Source organism: Haliaeetus leucocephalus, unplaced genomic scaffold, assembly GCF_000737465.1.
Source record: "Haliaeetus leucocephalus isolate CR32 unplaced genomic scaffold, Haliaeetus_leucocephalus-4.0 Scaffold182, whole genome shotgun sequence".
In the NCBI taxonomy this organism is placed as follows: Eukaryota; Metazoa; Chordata; class Aves; order Accipitriformes; family Accipitridae; genus Haliaeetus; species Haliaeetus leucocephalus.
This window is the reverse complement of record NW_010972618.1, coordinates 362,280-377,916: the sequence shown is the minus strand read 5'-3', so window position 1 is coordinate 377,916 and position 15,637 is coordinate 362,280. Positions and strand designations below refer to the sequence as shown.

General features: G+C 45.9%; 2 protein-coding genes across 2 annotated transcripts in view; one reads left to right on the top strand and one right to left on the bottom strand.

Annotated features, from left to right (window-relative positions):
- Positions 1–637: 637 nt before the first annotated feature.
- Positions 638–3,171, top strand: SLA2 (Src-like-adaptor 2). The gene is made up of 7 exons (XM_010564525.1): positions 638–759; positions 876–975; positions 1,110–1,196; positions 1,452–1,555; positions 2,270–2,419; positions 2,566–2,689; positions 2,793–3,171. Exons 1-7 carry the CDS (start codon positions 672–674, stop codon positions 2,941–2,943), a joined length of 804 nt encoding a protein of 267 aa, XP_010562827.1. The 5' UTR covers positions 638–671; the 3' UTR covers positions 2,944–3,171.
- A 4,783-nt stretch (positions 3,172–7,954) lies between these two features.
- Positions 7,955–15,637, bottom strand: part of PHF20 (PHD finger protein 20) — a 73,697-nt gene continuing 66,014 nt past the window's right edge. Inside the window, exons 19-21 of the mRNA XM_010564524.1 lie at positions 14,023–14,422; positions 12,399–12,582; positions 7,955–10,733 (exon numbers count right to left, since the gene is read on the bottom strand). Coding sequence (XP_010562826.1) covers positions 10,591–10,733; positions 12,399–12,582; positions 14,023–14,422 — 727 coding nt within the window. The 3' untranslated portion in view covers positions 7,955–10,590. The remainder of the gene's footprint in view (positions 10,734–12,398; positions 12,583–14,022; positions 14,423–15,637) is intronic.

Below are 15,637 nucleotides of genomic sequence, written 5' to 3'. Positions count from 1 at the left end.
ACCCTACAGGGCAGAGCCCAGCTGATGTCTGCCTAGCCCTGATGACTCCTACACAATGGTGACAGCAGCAAGAAGCAGGTAAGTGGGGTTCACCCCACACTGAGGGTGGGGGAGGGCTGGGTCACACACAGCTTTGGCTGCACCTCTCTATGGCCGAGGAACCAAAACAGACAGAGGGGTGTCCCCATAGAGCCCCATGGGGACCAGCAGCTTGGGGTGTTGCGACAGGGTGCCCCACATGCTGTGGAGGACACTGGACTGGCAGCACACAGCAGGTGAGCATGGCCAGGTGCTGCTCACCATGGGGATGGGGATGCTCTGTGCTGGGAAGGGCCCCCAGCTGTGGGCATGAGGCCCCAGATGCCCTCAGCAAGGAGAGGTGATTGCCTCAAAAGGCTCCCCAGAGAGCTGCCCCCCCAGGCTCAACCCAGCCCTAGCCCTACCTTTCTCATGAGCTGCCATGCTGGCATCCCCCTGCATCAATGCCCTGCCCTGGGTGACTGCAACCCTTGAGTCTGCATCCCCACACAGCTGTGCCACAGGGCTTGTGGCTTGGCAGGGGGCAAACCCCTCTGCCCAGGGCCCATGGTGCTGCTGGCACCAAGCCTGAGCCTCTCTGTCCCTCCTAGACAGCAGCAGCCGAGGCCAGGGGCGCATGCTGACCCTGAGGGATGGGGAGCCTGCCCAGCCGGGAGAAGCCGCTCAGTATCCCACCACCAGTTGCTGACATGGTGCAGCCCCCACCACCCATGCAGGCAGGTAAGTGCCCAGCAGCTACAAGCTTGGTCAGTGTCCCCTGGTGTGCAGGGTCCTCCCCTCCCAGCTGGGGCTGGGTGGTGCCAGGAGAGCTCTGAGCCCCCTCACCTTCCCTATAGACCCCAGCGGCTTCCTGGCTGTGGCCCTCTGCGACTTCCCTGCCAGCGCAGGGGCAGCCACCGTCCTGAGGATGGGAGAGCAGCTCCGTGTCCTCTCTGAGTAAGTCCTCACAGTGAGTAGGCACTCCCAACCAGTGTGGAGCCACGATGGTGGTACCCATGCTGGGGGTCGTCCCCGTCCCCCCCACCCAGCAGCCTCAGCCCCTCAGGATGGCTCATCCCCCTCCCCCACAGGGATGGAGAGTGGTGGCTGGTGGCATCCGAGGTGTCCAGAAAAAAGTGCCACGTCCCCAGCAGCTGTGTGGCCAAGATCAGGCACAGGTAAATGCTGAGAAGGTTCTGGCTCAGGGTGGGCCCAAGGCTTTGTGTTGCACCACCTGCCCTGTTTCTCTCCCCAAGCCATGGAGCAGCACTGGGGCTCAGGAAGACAGCACTGTGTGCCAGGGTGGCCCCAGGACATGTGCTGCTGCACCTCAAGCTGTCCTCTCTGCCCTGGCCAGGGCAGGACAGGCCTCGGGGCACTGCGTGTCCCTGCACAGCCAGGAGTGGCTCTGCCAGTGCCCCCTGCCTGTGCAGGTGGCTGTATGAGGGTGTCAGCCGGCAGAAGGCAGAGGAGCTGCTGCTCCGGCCAGGCAACCGCAGCGGGTCCTTCCTGATACGGGAGAGCCAGACCAGGCAAGGTGAGAGCCCTCAGGCCCTGACTCCTATACCCCCTCCCAGCCATGCCCACTGGGGTGCTGAGGGCATGAGCAGGGCCACAGCAGGGCTGATCCTCCATCGCTCGCACCTGGTGGCAGCAGCCTGGCCCACATGGCAGTTTCCTGGTGCTGCTGCTCCCTGCTTCATGCTGAGCCTCTGCCACTGGACCTCAGAAGAAAACAAAAAACACCAGGCTTCCTGCAGCTTCTGGTTAGCTTCTGAAGTGAAAAGGCTCAGCCTCTGAAACAAAACAGGGTCCCATCATGATCAGGTGCTTGAGGGGACCCTGTGAGGAGATCCTGCACGGTGCCCCAGTGCATGTGGCTGATGCACCAGCACAGCACTGCATGGCCCTGCAGCTGCATGGGCACCAAGGGGGTTATGGGGCTGGGTATGGCACATCCCTGCATGGCCCCCAGAAGTGGAGACTTGGGTACAGAGCCACAGCACCCGATGTGCTACTGAGGTCATCCCATGTTCTGGCACTCCCCCATCCCCTGGTTTGGAAGTGCTCATGGTGTGGGGCTGGCACAGGGGTGCTCACAGCCATGCAGCTCTATAGGGAGAAGGGTGCTGCCAGCCACCCCCATGGGACAATAAAATCCCTAATGTGGGAGAGTGCAGGGCAGTGGGGCTGAGCAGGGTGGGTGCCCACGGCAGCTTGGCCATGTGCCCCTCACCCCGTGCCCCAGCAGGCTGCTACTCACTGTCAGTGCGCCGCAGCGAGCGTGCCTCCTGGGACTCGGTGACACACTACCACATCTACCGCCTGGAGAACGGCTGGCTCTACATCTCACCCCGGCTCACTTTCCCCAGCCTACACGACCTGGTGGACCACTACTCTGGTAATGCTCCTCCAGGCCACTGGCATCCCCAGTCCATGGGGGGAGATGACCTGTGCCCTGCAGCAAAGGAGGGAGCGGGGAAAGGTGCCCCTGGGGTTGGGGTGCAGGTGGGGGCACCCTGCTGACACTGCCTGCTCCCTGCCCAGAGTTTGGAGAGGGGCTGTGCTGCCTCCTCAGGGAGCCCTGCTCCATGGAAGGGGCAAGGGTGGCCCCAATCTCCACCCTGCCCACTGTCATGAAGCCATCGCTCAACTGGGACAAGATTGACAGGTAGGGATGGCTGGGGAAGGGGCTGGGGCTCCCCCCACCACCCCTGACAGACACTCAGGGGTCTAGGGTCTGTCTGCTGACTGCCCCATCTGCCCTCCCACAGCTCCCTCCTGCTCTCAGAGGCCACATCCCCACCAGAGGAGGACTCTCCCATCAGCCTGGGCCTGAGGGAAGCCATCAGCTCCTACCTTCTCCTGACAGACAGAGCCACACCCAAGCAGAGCCCTGCAGGGAAGGGGGCAAAGAACAGCTGAGGGCAGGGCCCCACTTGGCCACAGCCCCATGGCAGACACCCAGCCCTCATTATATCACTCACCTGGTTTCAGCCACAATCACTGTTGATGCCCTGGGAGCCAGGCACCTAGGGGCATTGGCCTGGACATGGGACAGCTGAGACAAAGGTGGGGAGGGGCAGGCACCAACACTGGAGGAAAGGGCTGCCCAAGGGCCCATCCCCCCCAAAGCTGGGTGCTTTAGGACATGATGTTTGTGCACCCCAAGCATCACCCCCACACCCATGGGAGGAGAAGGCAGAGACTGTACACAGGAGCCCTGCCTGCCCCACGGGCCGCAATGGTGCCCCACTGCATCTCCGCCCCCACAGCAGCAGGGAAATGGGATGCAAATACCCAACAAGCCAAAGCCTGGCCCAGGTGGGAGAACAGCCTGACCCTGTCAGACCCTGCAAGTTCATGCACAAACTTTTGGGGGTGTGTCTGTGCAGGACAGGATCTGTGAGCAGCAGCTGCAGACCCTCATGCTCTCATCCACCCATAACTCGCCCCTCTGCTTATTGGGACCAGCACAGCAGCAGCCAGGAGGAAACCAGCCCCTCACAGCACCCCAAGTAGCTGATTTTTAAGCCTTTAAACATATGGATTGTACTAGTTTTAAGGTCCATAAAACATGATCCTGGTAGACACGCAGCAATAACCATTTATAGTATCTTAATTATAGGGCACTTTGTTCACAGTCAAGGGTTTGTGAATAAATCGTGAACTGCCAGCTGCAATCACGGGGCAGGTTTCCACCCACCACAGCCTGGGGGGTTTTGCTCCTGCCACAGCCATCACTCCCAGCCCTGCCATCAGGTCTGGTCCTTGGCCAACTTGCTTAGGGCAAATTAATGAGCCCTAGAGGTTTAAAAATGTTTAACATCACAACTCCTGTTCAGGAACAATGGGGCAAGAAATGGGTGCATGCCACAACTAAATTCGAAAAGGCAGAATGCAGATATTCATGTTCAACCCTGACCTAGGCTACACCTCTGCACTAGAGGGGGCCTTAAAAGCAGCAGAAATGCCTCAGAAGAGCAACACACCAGAGCCTTTGCTTTCAGCAGCCCTTTATCAGCAAAGCACAGCCTGGGGAAAGCACCTGAAGCTTCCTCTGCGGTGAGAACCAGTGCAGAAGCAATTTCACCATGTGGCAACATCCCTTCCTTCCTCTTCCTCTGCACCAGGCAGGACCCCCCCACTACCTGCAGGTTTCCTGCCTCTGACATGCTCAGATCTCCTCTTCATTTTCATGTCTGATGAGCTTGCTCTTGTAAACCTACTGTCGCTTTCTCACTTCCTTCCACACCACAGGCCAGAGCTTTACACACCTGCTCATCCATCAACCTCAAACCCAGGTGTCTTTTCAGCACAGTACACAGGTCAGGGTTTAGCCCTCAGCCTTGACCTTGACCTGCAGCCCGCTGTCACCCCCAGGCCCCCAAGGCAGTGGAGGGTTTTGCTTCCTTCATTTTTGCCATTAACTCACATTGTGTGAACAAAGGCCGGCTCTTGGGCCTCCTTCCTCTGCCTCCAACCTGGATGCAGGTTGTTGGATGCTTTTATACCACAGTGATGGTTCTACCTCAGACTGGATGCAGCCAGTCAAGAAACTGCTGCTCTAATACTCATATCCTGGTGACTGGTAAGATGGGAAGTACCTGGCTGGAAAGCCTATTTGAACCCTTCCGCAACACTGGCAGCCTCTGAACCCTCCTTCTTCCAGCCCCATGGCAGCTCTCTGCCAAGCCCCACAAGCTCCTTTTTCTGGGCACACTTCACTCACGCTGGGAAACATTGTCACAGGTCCCCAGAACAATGGGGCAGTGGCACTCAGGGCAGCAGAGGATGCTGCTGGGTGCGACCCCAGGGTCCCCAGCCCAGACTGCTGCCATCCCCCGTCCCTGCCTCCCATTGCTGAACACTGCAACCCCAGTCAACATCACAGGCACAAAGCCAGATGCCAAACCAGGTTTTTAACAGCTGGAAGAGGTAGAGCAGGTCATGACATCTCCCAGCAGCAGCTCTTGCCACAGACAGGGGAAGGCAGAGGGGAGAGGCAGGGGCTGCCCAGGCAGCACAGGACTGGGACACTAAAGGCTGTAAAGGGACAGAACAAGCCCTGAGGAGACGCACCAGTGCCAGGGTAGCAGAGGACCTGCCAGCTGCCTCCACCACCCAAGGGTGGGCAGCTATGGAGACCCAGCAGGGACCAGGGCTAGCATCCATCCCCACCAGAGGTGCTCCAAGTGCCCAGGATCCTCATGGGAAGAGGAGCTGCTCGGATGCTTTCTGCTGTGTGCCGAGGGCACACTGAGCTTGCAGAGCTCTGTCTGCTTCAGCCAGCCTGTGGCCAGCACTGACCTCCTCCGAGAGCTTCATCACCAACTTCCTCTGAATTGACAAGTACTTAGTGACATCCAGATGTGCAAGCTCACCATACAAGCCTATGCTTTGCCCCCTCACCCACCTGAAACTAAACTGCTTGGGCATCTCTCTTACAAGAGCAGCCACCAAGCACGTGCTGGGTTCAAAGGGACTTCTGAAGGGAGTTGGAGGAGCTGCAAAATATCCAAAGTATCTTCAGTAGCTTTGGACCTCTATTCAGAGGACACAGCCATTTCTGGAGCCTAGATTCAGTGTGGCATTCAGCAAACCAGTACTCCAGTTGACACGAGGGTACAGAAACCCACCACGTCATGAGCTGGTTCTTCCCTTGGTGTCCCTTGAAACAGTGTACGTACGCCATCTGCAAAACTTAAAACCACCACAGTCTCAAAGCTCCTCTCCTCCTCCTGGGCCCAATGCACCTTACATCCTGAAACAATGGGAAACAGGGCCCACACCATCCCCAAGAACTTGGTGTGGAGTGTTAACCAAGGAGACTGTGGCATCATTCAGCCTTTACTGAGCAAACACCTCGATAGCACATGAGCACCACCAGCAGAAACACCCTGCAGGCAGAACATGATGAATTCCAGCTTTTTTGTTGTTTTGTTCCCCGTTTTCCTGTCTGCATGTATGTTCTAATAGGAAAAAAACCCCGTGGTATTTTCTGTTTTTAACTACCTGCCTATTTGAACATGGACTTTTTGTGGTTCGCTGTGGCAGGTATTAACCAGACAAGAGCTGTACATAGTTTTTTCCCTTCACATGAAAGCTGCTATGCAAGTACTGAAGGCTTAGTATGACGACAGGGAATATTCTTCTAAACAACTCTAACAGCTTGAGGAGCTCAACAACGCCACTGGAAAAAAACAGACCAAGTATCAGTCACAAATGCTTTTGCAATTTGACAAAATGCCAGTGCTGCAGCAGCAGGGAGGCTACTCTAGCATCAAACTGAGCACAAATGAGATCCACCGTCTGGACGATGATCAACAGTAGATGATGTAATTACAAGAAATGATTTTTCGGTCAAATAACAGTAAAAATATTAAAACGGTTGTGTCAGATTTCTTAGGCTGAGGAACTTCAAGGTAAATTTACCTGCATGAAGGCTGACAGACGACTTAGCAACTGCCTCCTGATGTGAGAGTCTGCACCTACAAGAATCTTAAGACAAGCAAGTAAAATGGGGAGCTTGGACAAGCTCAAATCAGAGGGCACACATTCCCAGAAACATGGCCAGCACACATTTCAGTAAGTTATTTCAAATCCAGATCACATCTTCAAAACCTGATTTTGACATTTAAATGACCAGCAAAACCTACACAATTTGACTGAACCATGAAACACACACCTGATCTGCCACCAGTGGCCGAACGTTCTCCAGGCTTCGCAAGCCAGGCTCTAGCAAAGTGATGCACCCTCGGGCCTTAAAATCCAGGAGTTTTACAGGAAATCTTGTTTTGAGAATGAAATTAGGAAGGTCAATTTGTTAGGATAAGGGAATAAACTTGTTTTCCTGCTACTGGGGGAATAAGAGAGGGGAAGAGATGGAACCAGAAATGCATCTGAAGGCACATCAGTGCCTGCCCCTGCCTTTAGGGACACCCTGTGCCAGGTCCTTTCCTCTCCAGCTTTTCCTAGCTTCTCGCCTTCCCATGCCTATGCATTTTTTTTCTATATGGATTGTTCAAATACATCAAAAGCTCCTTCCTTTACATTAATGCTAAAGCAGCACTCCCTCACGCAGTGAACACGCAGCAGCTTCTACACCACGCTTGCTGCTGCTGCCCAGAAGCATGACAGCAGCTTTCAGGAGAACATCACAGGCACAGCACCCACATGGTGTTCCCTTCCAGCTCAACCCTCCCAAACCTACCTGAAACTCAACTGCTAGCTCATTGCTACATGGGCAAAACACATTTTCACATGAAAATTGTATAGAAATTACATATTTTTCTCTACATAGTCTGCACTGTACAGCTGACAGCACTTGCCCTAAACTAACTCTTCAGAAACTAACTGTTCAGGGAAGCTACACCTTTAGGTCTCTGCACTCTTGGAACAAGCATCCTGGCTTCACACTTGTCTCCCGGCGCAAAAGTCTCGTACACACACTTCCAGATGCTACAGTGCTCTGCTGGTTACAGCAGCTTCCTACCTGCAACATTCATCTTTTGTGAAAGGAATCAGAGGGATGAGCCAGCTGCCCCTCTCTCATCAACACTGCCAAGTGCTCAGCAGCAGCCCTGGTAGGCTATTTGTTGAAATAGGAACAAAAATTAGGGTCAGATTACATATACTAGGTCCCAATATATTACAAATATTAGGATTTGGGAATCAAGTGTACAAGCTCCTCACTAAAACAATATCCAATATAAAACAATACGTAACAGTTTACCTATTAAGAATATTTATATGAGACAGATCTTGAAAGCAAACATTTCCATACTTCAGGAACAGTTAAGATCTATACTCCTGTCAAACTACAGTACCTGTATTTCAATGCTATGTGAAGAAAAAAAGTCCAAAGTTATTTTACCAAATAATCATTAATTGAAACAAAGACTTTACTAAGACTTAACCAACAAAACCTATTTATTTACTCCAAACACCAAGATACAGAAGTTTTCAAGTTTTGCAAATATTGCTCCAAAGCAAAATTCTATATACAGCGCCCTCAGTTCTAATAGTGCATAAACAAAGACAAATATACTTATGTGTCCACAGTGCAATGTTTGCTCATTTCATCAAGGCTCCATGTTGCATTCACTTACCAGTGATTTAAAGAAATAAAAAAGTGACCTCCCAGACCAAACAGTTGGTCCAGACTACGAAGTAACAATGTGGAAACTTGCAAAAACAGGGACAAAAATGAATCCAGGCAGAGCACAATAAAGAATCTTTCCTGAATATGAGAAATGCTATTCTATTTTAAATAAATATTTTCAGTCTTTATCTGCAAGGGCTTCCCTAGCTCTAGTAAAGGTAAACAAGTCTCCAGTATTTGCCATTTGATTCACCCATCAGAACTGCCTTTTCTTCCAAATCTTAAATACTGCCCTGAGCAAAAATAAACTGGCAAAGTAAAAACATACAATGAACACACAAAAAGCAATTGGTTGGGAAGGAGAAGTTCCACTCTGGAGTGAAAAGTCTGCTCAGGGGTTTAACTGCTGTCATACCCTCAAACTGTAAGCACAGCTGACTTGTTAACAATCCAGCTATGTTCTTCTCAAGAGACGCCTGTTTGGAGTGCTTGCTTTACAGATTTGAACCAGGGAACGCTTTTCTGGTCGATCTCACCTGAAAAAAACAAAAAACCTTCACAGTTGTCCAGGGTGCTCCTTTTGATGCTGTTCTGGTGGTCTGGTTACTGCCGCTTGTTCTAGAGCTACACAGTATACATGAATCCAGGTGTCATGAACAGGAATGAGACAAGGTATGAACATTGGTCTCATCTTCAGAGAGCAAAGTGATTCTTAAATATCATGTAAGCTTTATTTCAACTGTGTTACAGAAAAATAAGTTTATTTTTCTGCTGTACATATGTTGTATTCACTATATACCAACTAGTACTATAAAACTGAGACAAATTATTCCCTGAAATGAGTCTTGGCACAAAAGCCTTAGTTATTACCTAGAGTAGCCTAATTATTTTGTTTTCTGAAGGAAATAAAGTATTCACTGTGTAGATCGTGTTAACTCCTACAATAATATTGGATATTTCAAGTTTACATTATTCTTTGCAGTATACAAAGATTACAGATTCATATAAAAAATTAGTAATTTGTACAGTTATGGGTCTTTCAATTACAACTGTGCTTAAATTTTACCCTTTGGTGGTACCATCACACACAAAGTCAAGGTAAAGAATCCAGCTTTTTAAGGACACCCTCTCACTGCAAAAACAGCTTACCATTTTCCACAGTGAACTTAACTCAGCAACATTTGGGAAGGAAAACTAAAGTCACAGTCATTATTTATGGAGCTATGATCTGCAGCTGAAAGACTTTTAACATCTCAAATTCTTACATTACACCAATGTTTCAAAACATACTGTATAATGCAATTTCAACATAAGCAGCATTTTCACCTTGCTCTCAAAGTAATACAAACCAGAAAATTAAAACTTAAGGTATAAAAAAGGACTTTGTGAACATACACCATTTAAGATAATAACCCACTCACTGTCTGTGAGGACAGTACCTCATGCATAGATCTTGAGGCTTTATTTACACAAATACAAAATAAACTGATTCCCAAACCCACACATTCATGGAATAAGTTTTTACAATGAACACATTCAGAGTATTGAAAAAAGTCTACATTTCAAAATATAACAGGAATGGCAATTATTAACAAATGGGTAGAAAACTACATAACGTCCATTACAGACCTTGTTGAAGTCTGGAACTCCAAGCACATCTCCAGTCTATTCACGGTGGTATTTCATACTACCGCAACAAGGGCATCCCACTAGCACTGCTTCAGGAGGCACAGTATGGCCATATTTAAGAGCTCAAGAACACACATAAACACAACATTAATGGGTCTCCCCAGTACCAAGTCATGTGATAGTGACAGGATAAATACGGAAAACAATCATTTATTCTGAAAATAAGTGCAATCCACCTGTGACCTTCTGCTACATTATTTAACATAATAGAAGTGGGGTTTAGGCCACTGTTACTTGCAAACCTCCACGTAACACTTTATAGTTAAGAGCTGGACATTCATACTTACTACGTCTGAAAACTGTTATAACATTTCCTAGTGATTAAATACCATGTGCTATTATGCATAAATCAGAAGGAGTAAAACATGACACAAGTCACTTAAACTATGCAACGTTATTTACAACCTCTATCAACTAAACATTTTTGGCTCTTAGAACTCTGTTCTTCAGTGGCACAATTTTTAGTCAATTTAATTATGAAAAAGTCTACTGTTTCAATGAGCAACTTGTAAGGAGTGAAAATTTAAGTATAATTTATCAACCAACACCCAACCTCTGAAGACAACAGTATGACCTCTTCTATAGCGTTATAATTGCCTAATAAACCCGAAATTATGAGATAAAATAACCATTTTGCTGTTCTTTGAACCGCACTTCTTCACAAATCCCTGAAGTCAATCTGCATCACATGCAACCAGCATGCTAATTTCATTTAAATATACAGAGCTGTTCACATCAGATGCTCCAACTTCACACTCAGTCTCCAACATTTTCTAGTCTCACGTTGAGCAGCAAAGTGCAATCTGTTGCACTTTGCCTAGGTCCGTTATAAGCTGCTTTATACAATGTTTGAGTTGTGGGAGTCGAGCTAGTGGTTCTGGTGGTTCCAGCTCTCCTGTGTAATCCAGCCAACTCTCCAAAACTGCAAAGAAAAACAAAACTATTCCAGTTCTCAGCAAATAGATCACCTTAAGTCAGAAAACAGGAATTCTTTAAATCTTTTGTGAATTTTGACAGAACGGTGGGCAACATTCGAAAAATCAGAAAACCAGGCTCCTCACGCCAATCTTTGCCAATAGCTTTTGATACATGACAAAACAATTCATGGGGTGGGGGGGTGCAGGGAGAAAGGAGAAAAAAAACCCCAGTGTTTCCAGGAGAAAGCAGGGAAGGAAAACTCAGGACTAGATACTGTAAAATCTGGTGCTAAAATTCCTCTGATCTGTATCAATTCCACAGTAAGGACACTGCGATACAGGAAGTTGATATCATTAGAATACCTTTTAAGATCAGCATGAGATGCAACTGAAGATCTTAAAAGGGTAGGACTACGCTAATGAAAGAAGTTTGTTGTCCATACAGAATATAATTGGCCAAGACAGAAAGAACTGGAAAACAGAAAATGGGGATGAAATCCAAAAACATGAACAGCAGACTACTGCACAAAAAAAAAAAAGAAAAAGAATTCGTGCTCTAAAGCTTCTCAGTGGGAAATGAGAACCAGAAATACTACTGACCAAAAGATAACTCAGGTGACAATGTAATACAACCACAAGAAAGGTGGTCAGATTGAACTACGATGAGTTCAGGGGATGGGACAGTATCGTAGAAGGAGACTGAAACCTTGAAGACAGAATACATCTGCCAAGAGAAGCAGTAGTGGCCACTGCCACTAAACTAGATAAACAGGGTAGTTTAACCCAAGGGAAGTATCTGCTGAAGAACTGGTGGCCATTACGCAACTACTGACATATCCAGCCTTGAAATAAGAAATTCCTGACCAGAGTAGCAATGCTCTGAGCAGCCCTCCAGCTCAGCAGCAGATACAAAAAGCCTGACTTTTGTGAACCAGAGCTTCTTCATTTATGGAACAAGCATTATGATTACAGGCTTGATGATCTTCATTACCTGAAATATTCCTTTAGTAGTTCAACTTTTCAGTACCTTACTAACTACAAAAGAGAGGACTCTTACTTTGGCAAAGGTTAGATTCCCAATACCCTTGCAAGACAAGCTGCTGTTGTAAACCACCGTAAGAACTAATGGTCAGACTTAAAGATGTTAAGAAAAAGAACTATCCTGCATTGTTTAATGTAACACAAAGGGTTTAGAAGAAGTTTTCCATTACTACAAAAACAAATTTCAAGAGACATTTAAGTAAAGAATTCAGAAGAGACAGGAAGAGAGCCTTGTGCACCAAAGAGGCCACCTAGAATAGGCTAACACAGCCAGCAAGCCCCTGGAGAACAGGAAAGTTCAGACACACGGAAGAGCTATGGAAAATGACAAAAACCTGAAAACAAGAAGACATGGAAGGCATTCTACTACATCATCTGATGCAAGTACTTAGAGGTGATCCAACTAGATCTTTTTCTACAAAATGGTGCTCAGTTTTAATTTGATCTTTGTTTTAAAATCCACCCCACGTCATCATCAGCATGTCTACTTTCTATTAGTAAATGCAGTAAATCTGACAAAGCAACTATCACCTCTGTAGGTCTGAAGTAATAAAATTCAAGTTAACATGTTTTGAACAGGTAGTTCAGTTAAATACAGTTAATTTTTGAAATAGAAAAATGTTACCTACCATCTAGCTCCTTCTCAATGAAATCCATTCTGTGTATGACTTCATCTTGCAGAGATTCCACATGAGCTAAAAGATTAAGCTGCCACTGCAGCTGCGAGTTCACAACTCCTTCTTTGTCTTTTTCCAGCAATTTCATTTCAACAGCTTCCTCTGGAGAGACCTTCTTGGAGACAGACTCTCTTACCTAGCAGAAATACAAACATTAATATTCATTACAGCGAAACAGAATTGGTGAGCCAGACTGTCTGGGTCCTTACAGTTATCCAAGCTAATTGCTCAACTAATCTTCGGCTAGCGGAGGATAGAGACACACAGAGAAGAGATTGTACACAAATATTAAGGCAGTTTGGGCAAGCGTATCTAAATGTAGACATACTTTTATAGGTATTTTGCTAAGATCTATTCTTCGCACTTCACAAGCACATTATTTTCAAATGGTAACATATATACACATAGCTAGCTCCCTGCCAACCTCCAGCTGAAAGATACTGCACTTAATCTGTGCATCCTAGGGAACACTAAAGCCATTTTAAATGTGACAGTAATCAACTAAAGAGCAAATGATTTTGCAGTGAGAAGGGATTTTTCCTGAAGCAATCTAATCTCAATTCCACTAAAACTTTCATAGAAGCATCTAGAAAAAAAAAAACATTACCACCACTTACGAAATGTGACTACACCATCAGTGTTGATTCTACTCCCCTACTTTTCTTCATCATCTTGCTAAAATATGACAGGATTTAGAAAAAGGTTCCTAAAAGACTGAAGAACTGAAATATATGTCTTTCTGGGAAACATAAAGCAACCTCAATTGATTTGATAGATAAGTTAAAAAGAACATAAATTACAGCTTACATATGCATGAAACACAAGCTAAACAACCTTTTAATCTAAAATAGGGAGGTCAGTATTTCCCAGAGTCCTTCTTGCATTTGTCAGACTGTATTTCATATGACTTGGCACTAATCGAAGCAAAATTTTTGCCTTGGGGTATAGAAATAAATGCCTCTGATAGACCTGATAGGGCTGAAAATGACAACCAAGAGTTGAAAAGATAACACTGGAGTGCTCCAGTAGGAAGAAGATACAGGACTATTCAACGATGATCATTCTTAAAGACCAGTTTAGGCTACTACTTTTTTTCCCCCCACCAGGAAATGCTACCTGAAGAACTTGGAATTAATTTAGTTAATGTATTTATTACAAGAAACACGGGAACAAGATGGAAATAACTAAAAGCTGGAATGCCAGTGCATTTGGTAGTATCATACATGCTTGCCTTGTTCTCTCTCTATCCCATTGCTAGTGTTTATTTTTACATTTAAACACACACAAAAGTAAGAAGCAATGAACTGCTAGTGGACCATAATACATGTTCCACTGACTGTGCAGGTGATTTAAGGTCCAGAAGTCCTCTTCAACCTAGATTATTTTCGTAAGTTATTACTTGAAAGGGAGGAGTTGATTATGTCTATCATTTTAATGTGTAGTGGCAACTATAGATTTAACAGGACAGGAAAAAACTAAACACAAATAAACAAACTACTATTAAAAAGGATTGAGTTTTGCACTTTGCCAGGCAAACACATCCTCTATGCAGACAGGGTTATTTTAATACAAATACCTTAGAGTAATTGTGTTTAGATTCATTTTCCACCTTGCATATTTCTCGGTCCAGATTCCAGCCAAATCTCTCTGACAGAGCATCATCCCCATTTTCCCTTATTCTGTTTACTCCATCATCCATGGCTGAACCTCTTGTTTCCACAACCAATCTCTGCTCTATCGCAGGGTAGTAGGCCCGAGGCTTCTGGTAACAGTGTTCACTCGTAATGTAAGATTCCTCCACAGAAGGAATGGTTGAGGGTTTCTCAACTGTCCCATTCCAAGTTCTATAACTTGCCGTATCCTCTTTGCAACAGTTCTCCTCAATGTGAATGATATGTTTTGTATGAATTTTTTCATCCACCGTAATGTGCTTCCATGGATGGCACCAAAGCTTTAGGTCAGGATGTTCTTTATTTCTGTTCAAACATAAAAGTAGTAAAACATCCAAATTTAAACGCCTAAGTGACTGAGCAAACTATCCTAATTACATCAAGAAATTAAATAAGAATATTTGAACTACTACATGCTTTAGTCAGTGTAATCAGTAAAAAAAATACCCAAGTATTCTGAAATAATACAATTTCACTGACCTCAATTGTGTATCTTCCTACAATGTTCTGTTATGTTCACTATTTTCATTTCTATAACATGGTATACAAGCCAAGTGTTGCCATTAAGAAAAAAAATTGTAGAATAAGTTTCAAGTTGATACATGGAGCTTTTTACCAATGTTGCCCTTGAAGGAGCATTTTGCTTCAGTATTTGCAATTTATTAACAGCATAAACTCATTTTCACTGGGGTATTTTTAGTAAGGTAAGTCAAGTACTCTGAAGCTAAACTAAGATTTTAACAATTTTAAACACCAGTAAAACAAAAACACCCCCTCAAATCACTCAGTATCAAACTTTACCCTGTAGTTCCCCAAAATAAGCATCAAAATTAAATCCATTGATCTTTTATAACTCTCTAATAACAACAGCAACTGGGGAGTTGGGGGCTGGGGTGGTGGTGTACAACTTCCTTATTATTTCCTTTAAGACTTTAACTTTCCTTTAAATCCGAACACGCTAAGCAAACTCTACTGCCTGGTATACCAACATGCCATAGTCCCCCCATCTGCTCCTTATAAAAAATTCATATTTTAATTGTTTTCAAATTGACTAATACGTTTTTTATTCCAGCAGCAGGGACAACTATAGGTATCAGATTCTTACATGGATATAACAAACAAAAGGTTTATAGTGAGCACTGTAACCGATACTGTTCTTCCACATCTGTCAGGCATTAAAACAGCAGTAAAAAGGAGAGCAAAGCAGAATCACTCTGCTTATCTTCAAAGGGTAGGCAGCTTATCTGCTACAGGCTACAAGAATGCAGCAGAAGCAAATCCTGACCCTAAAGCATCTGCATTCAGCCACATGGAAAGAAAGGGGTCTGCCCCAAAATCCCACTCTGTGCTTCCTTGCAAACAAAGGCAGATGGACTTACTCCATTAGGCTGATCCAGCTTTTCTCCAAACCACTCAACAAAACATGACCATTTTACTTCCAAAGTAACTGCTTTCTGATCTGTTCTATAGTACCTAAGGTTTCTTCAGTGCCTATCAGAGGAAACTACAACTGCCAAGGAC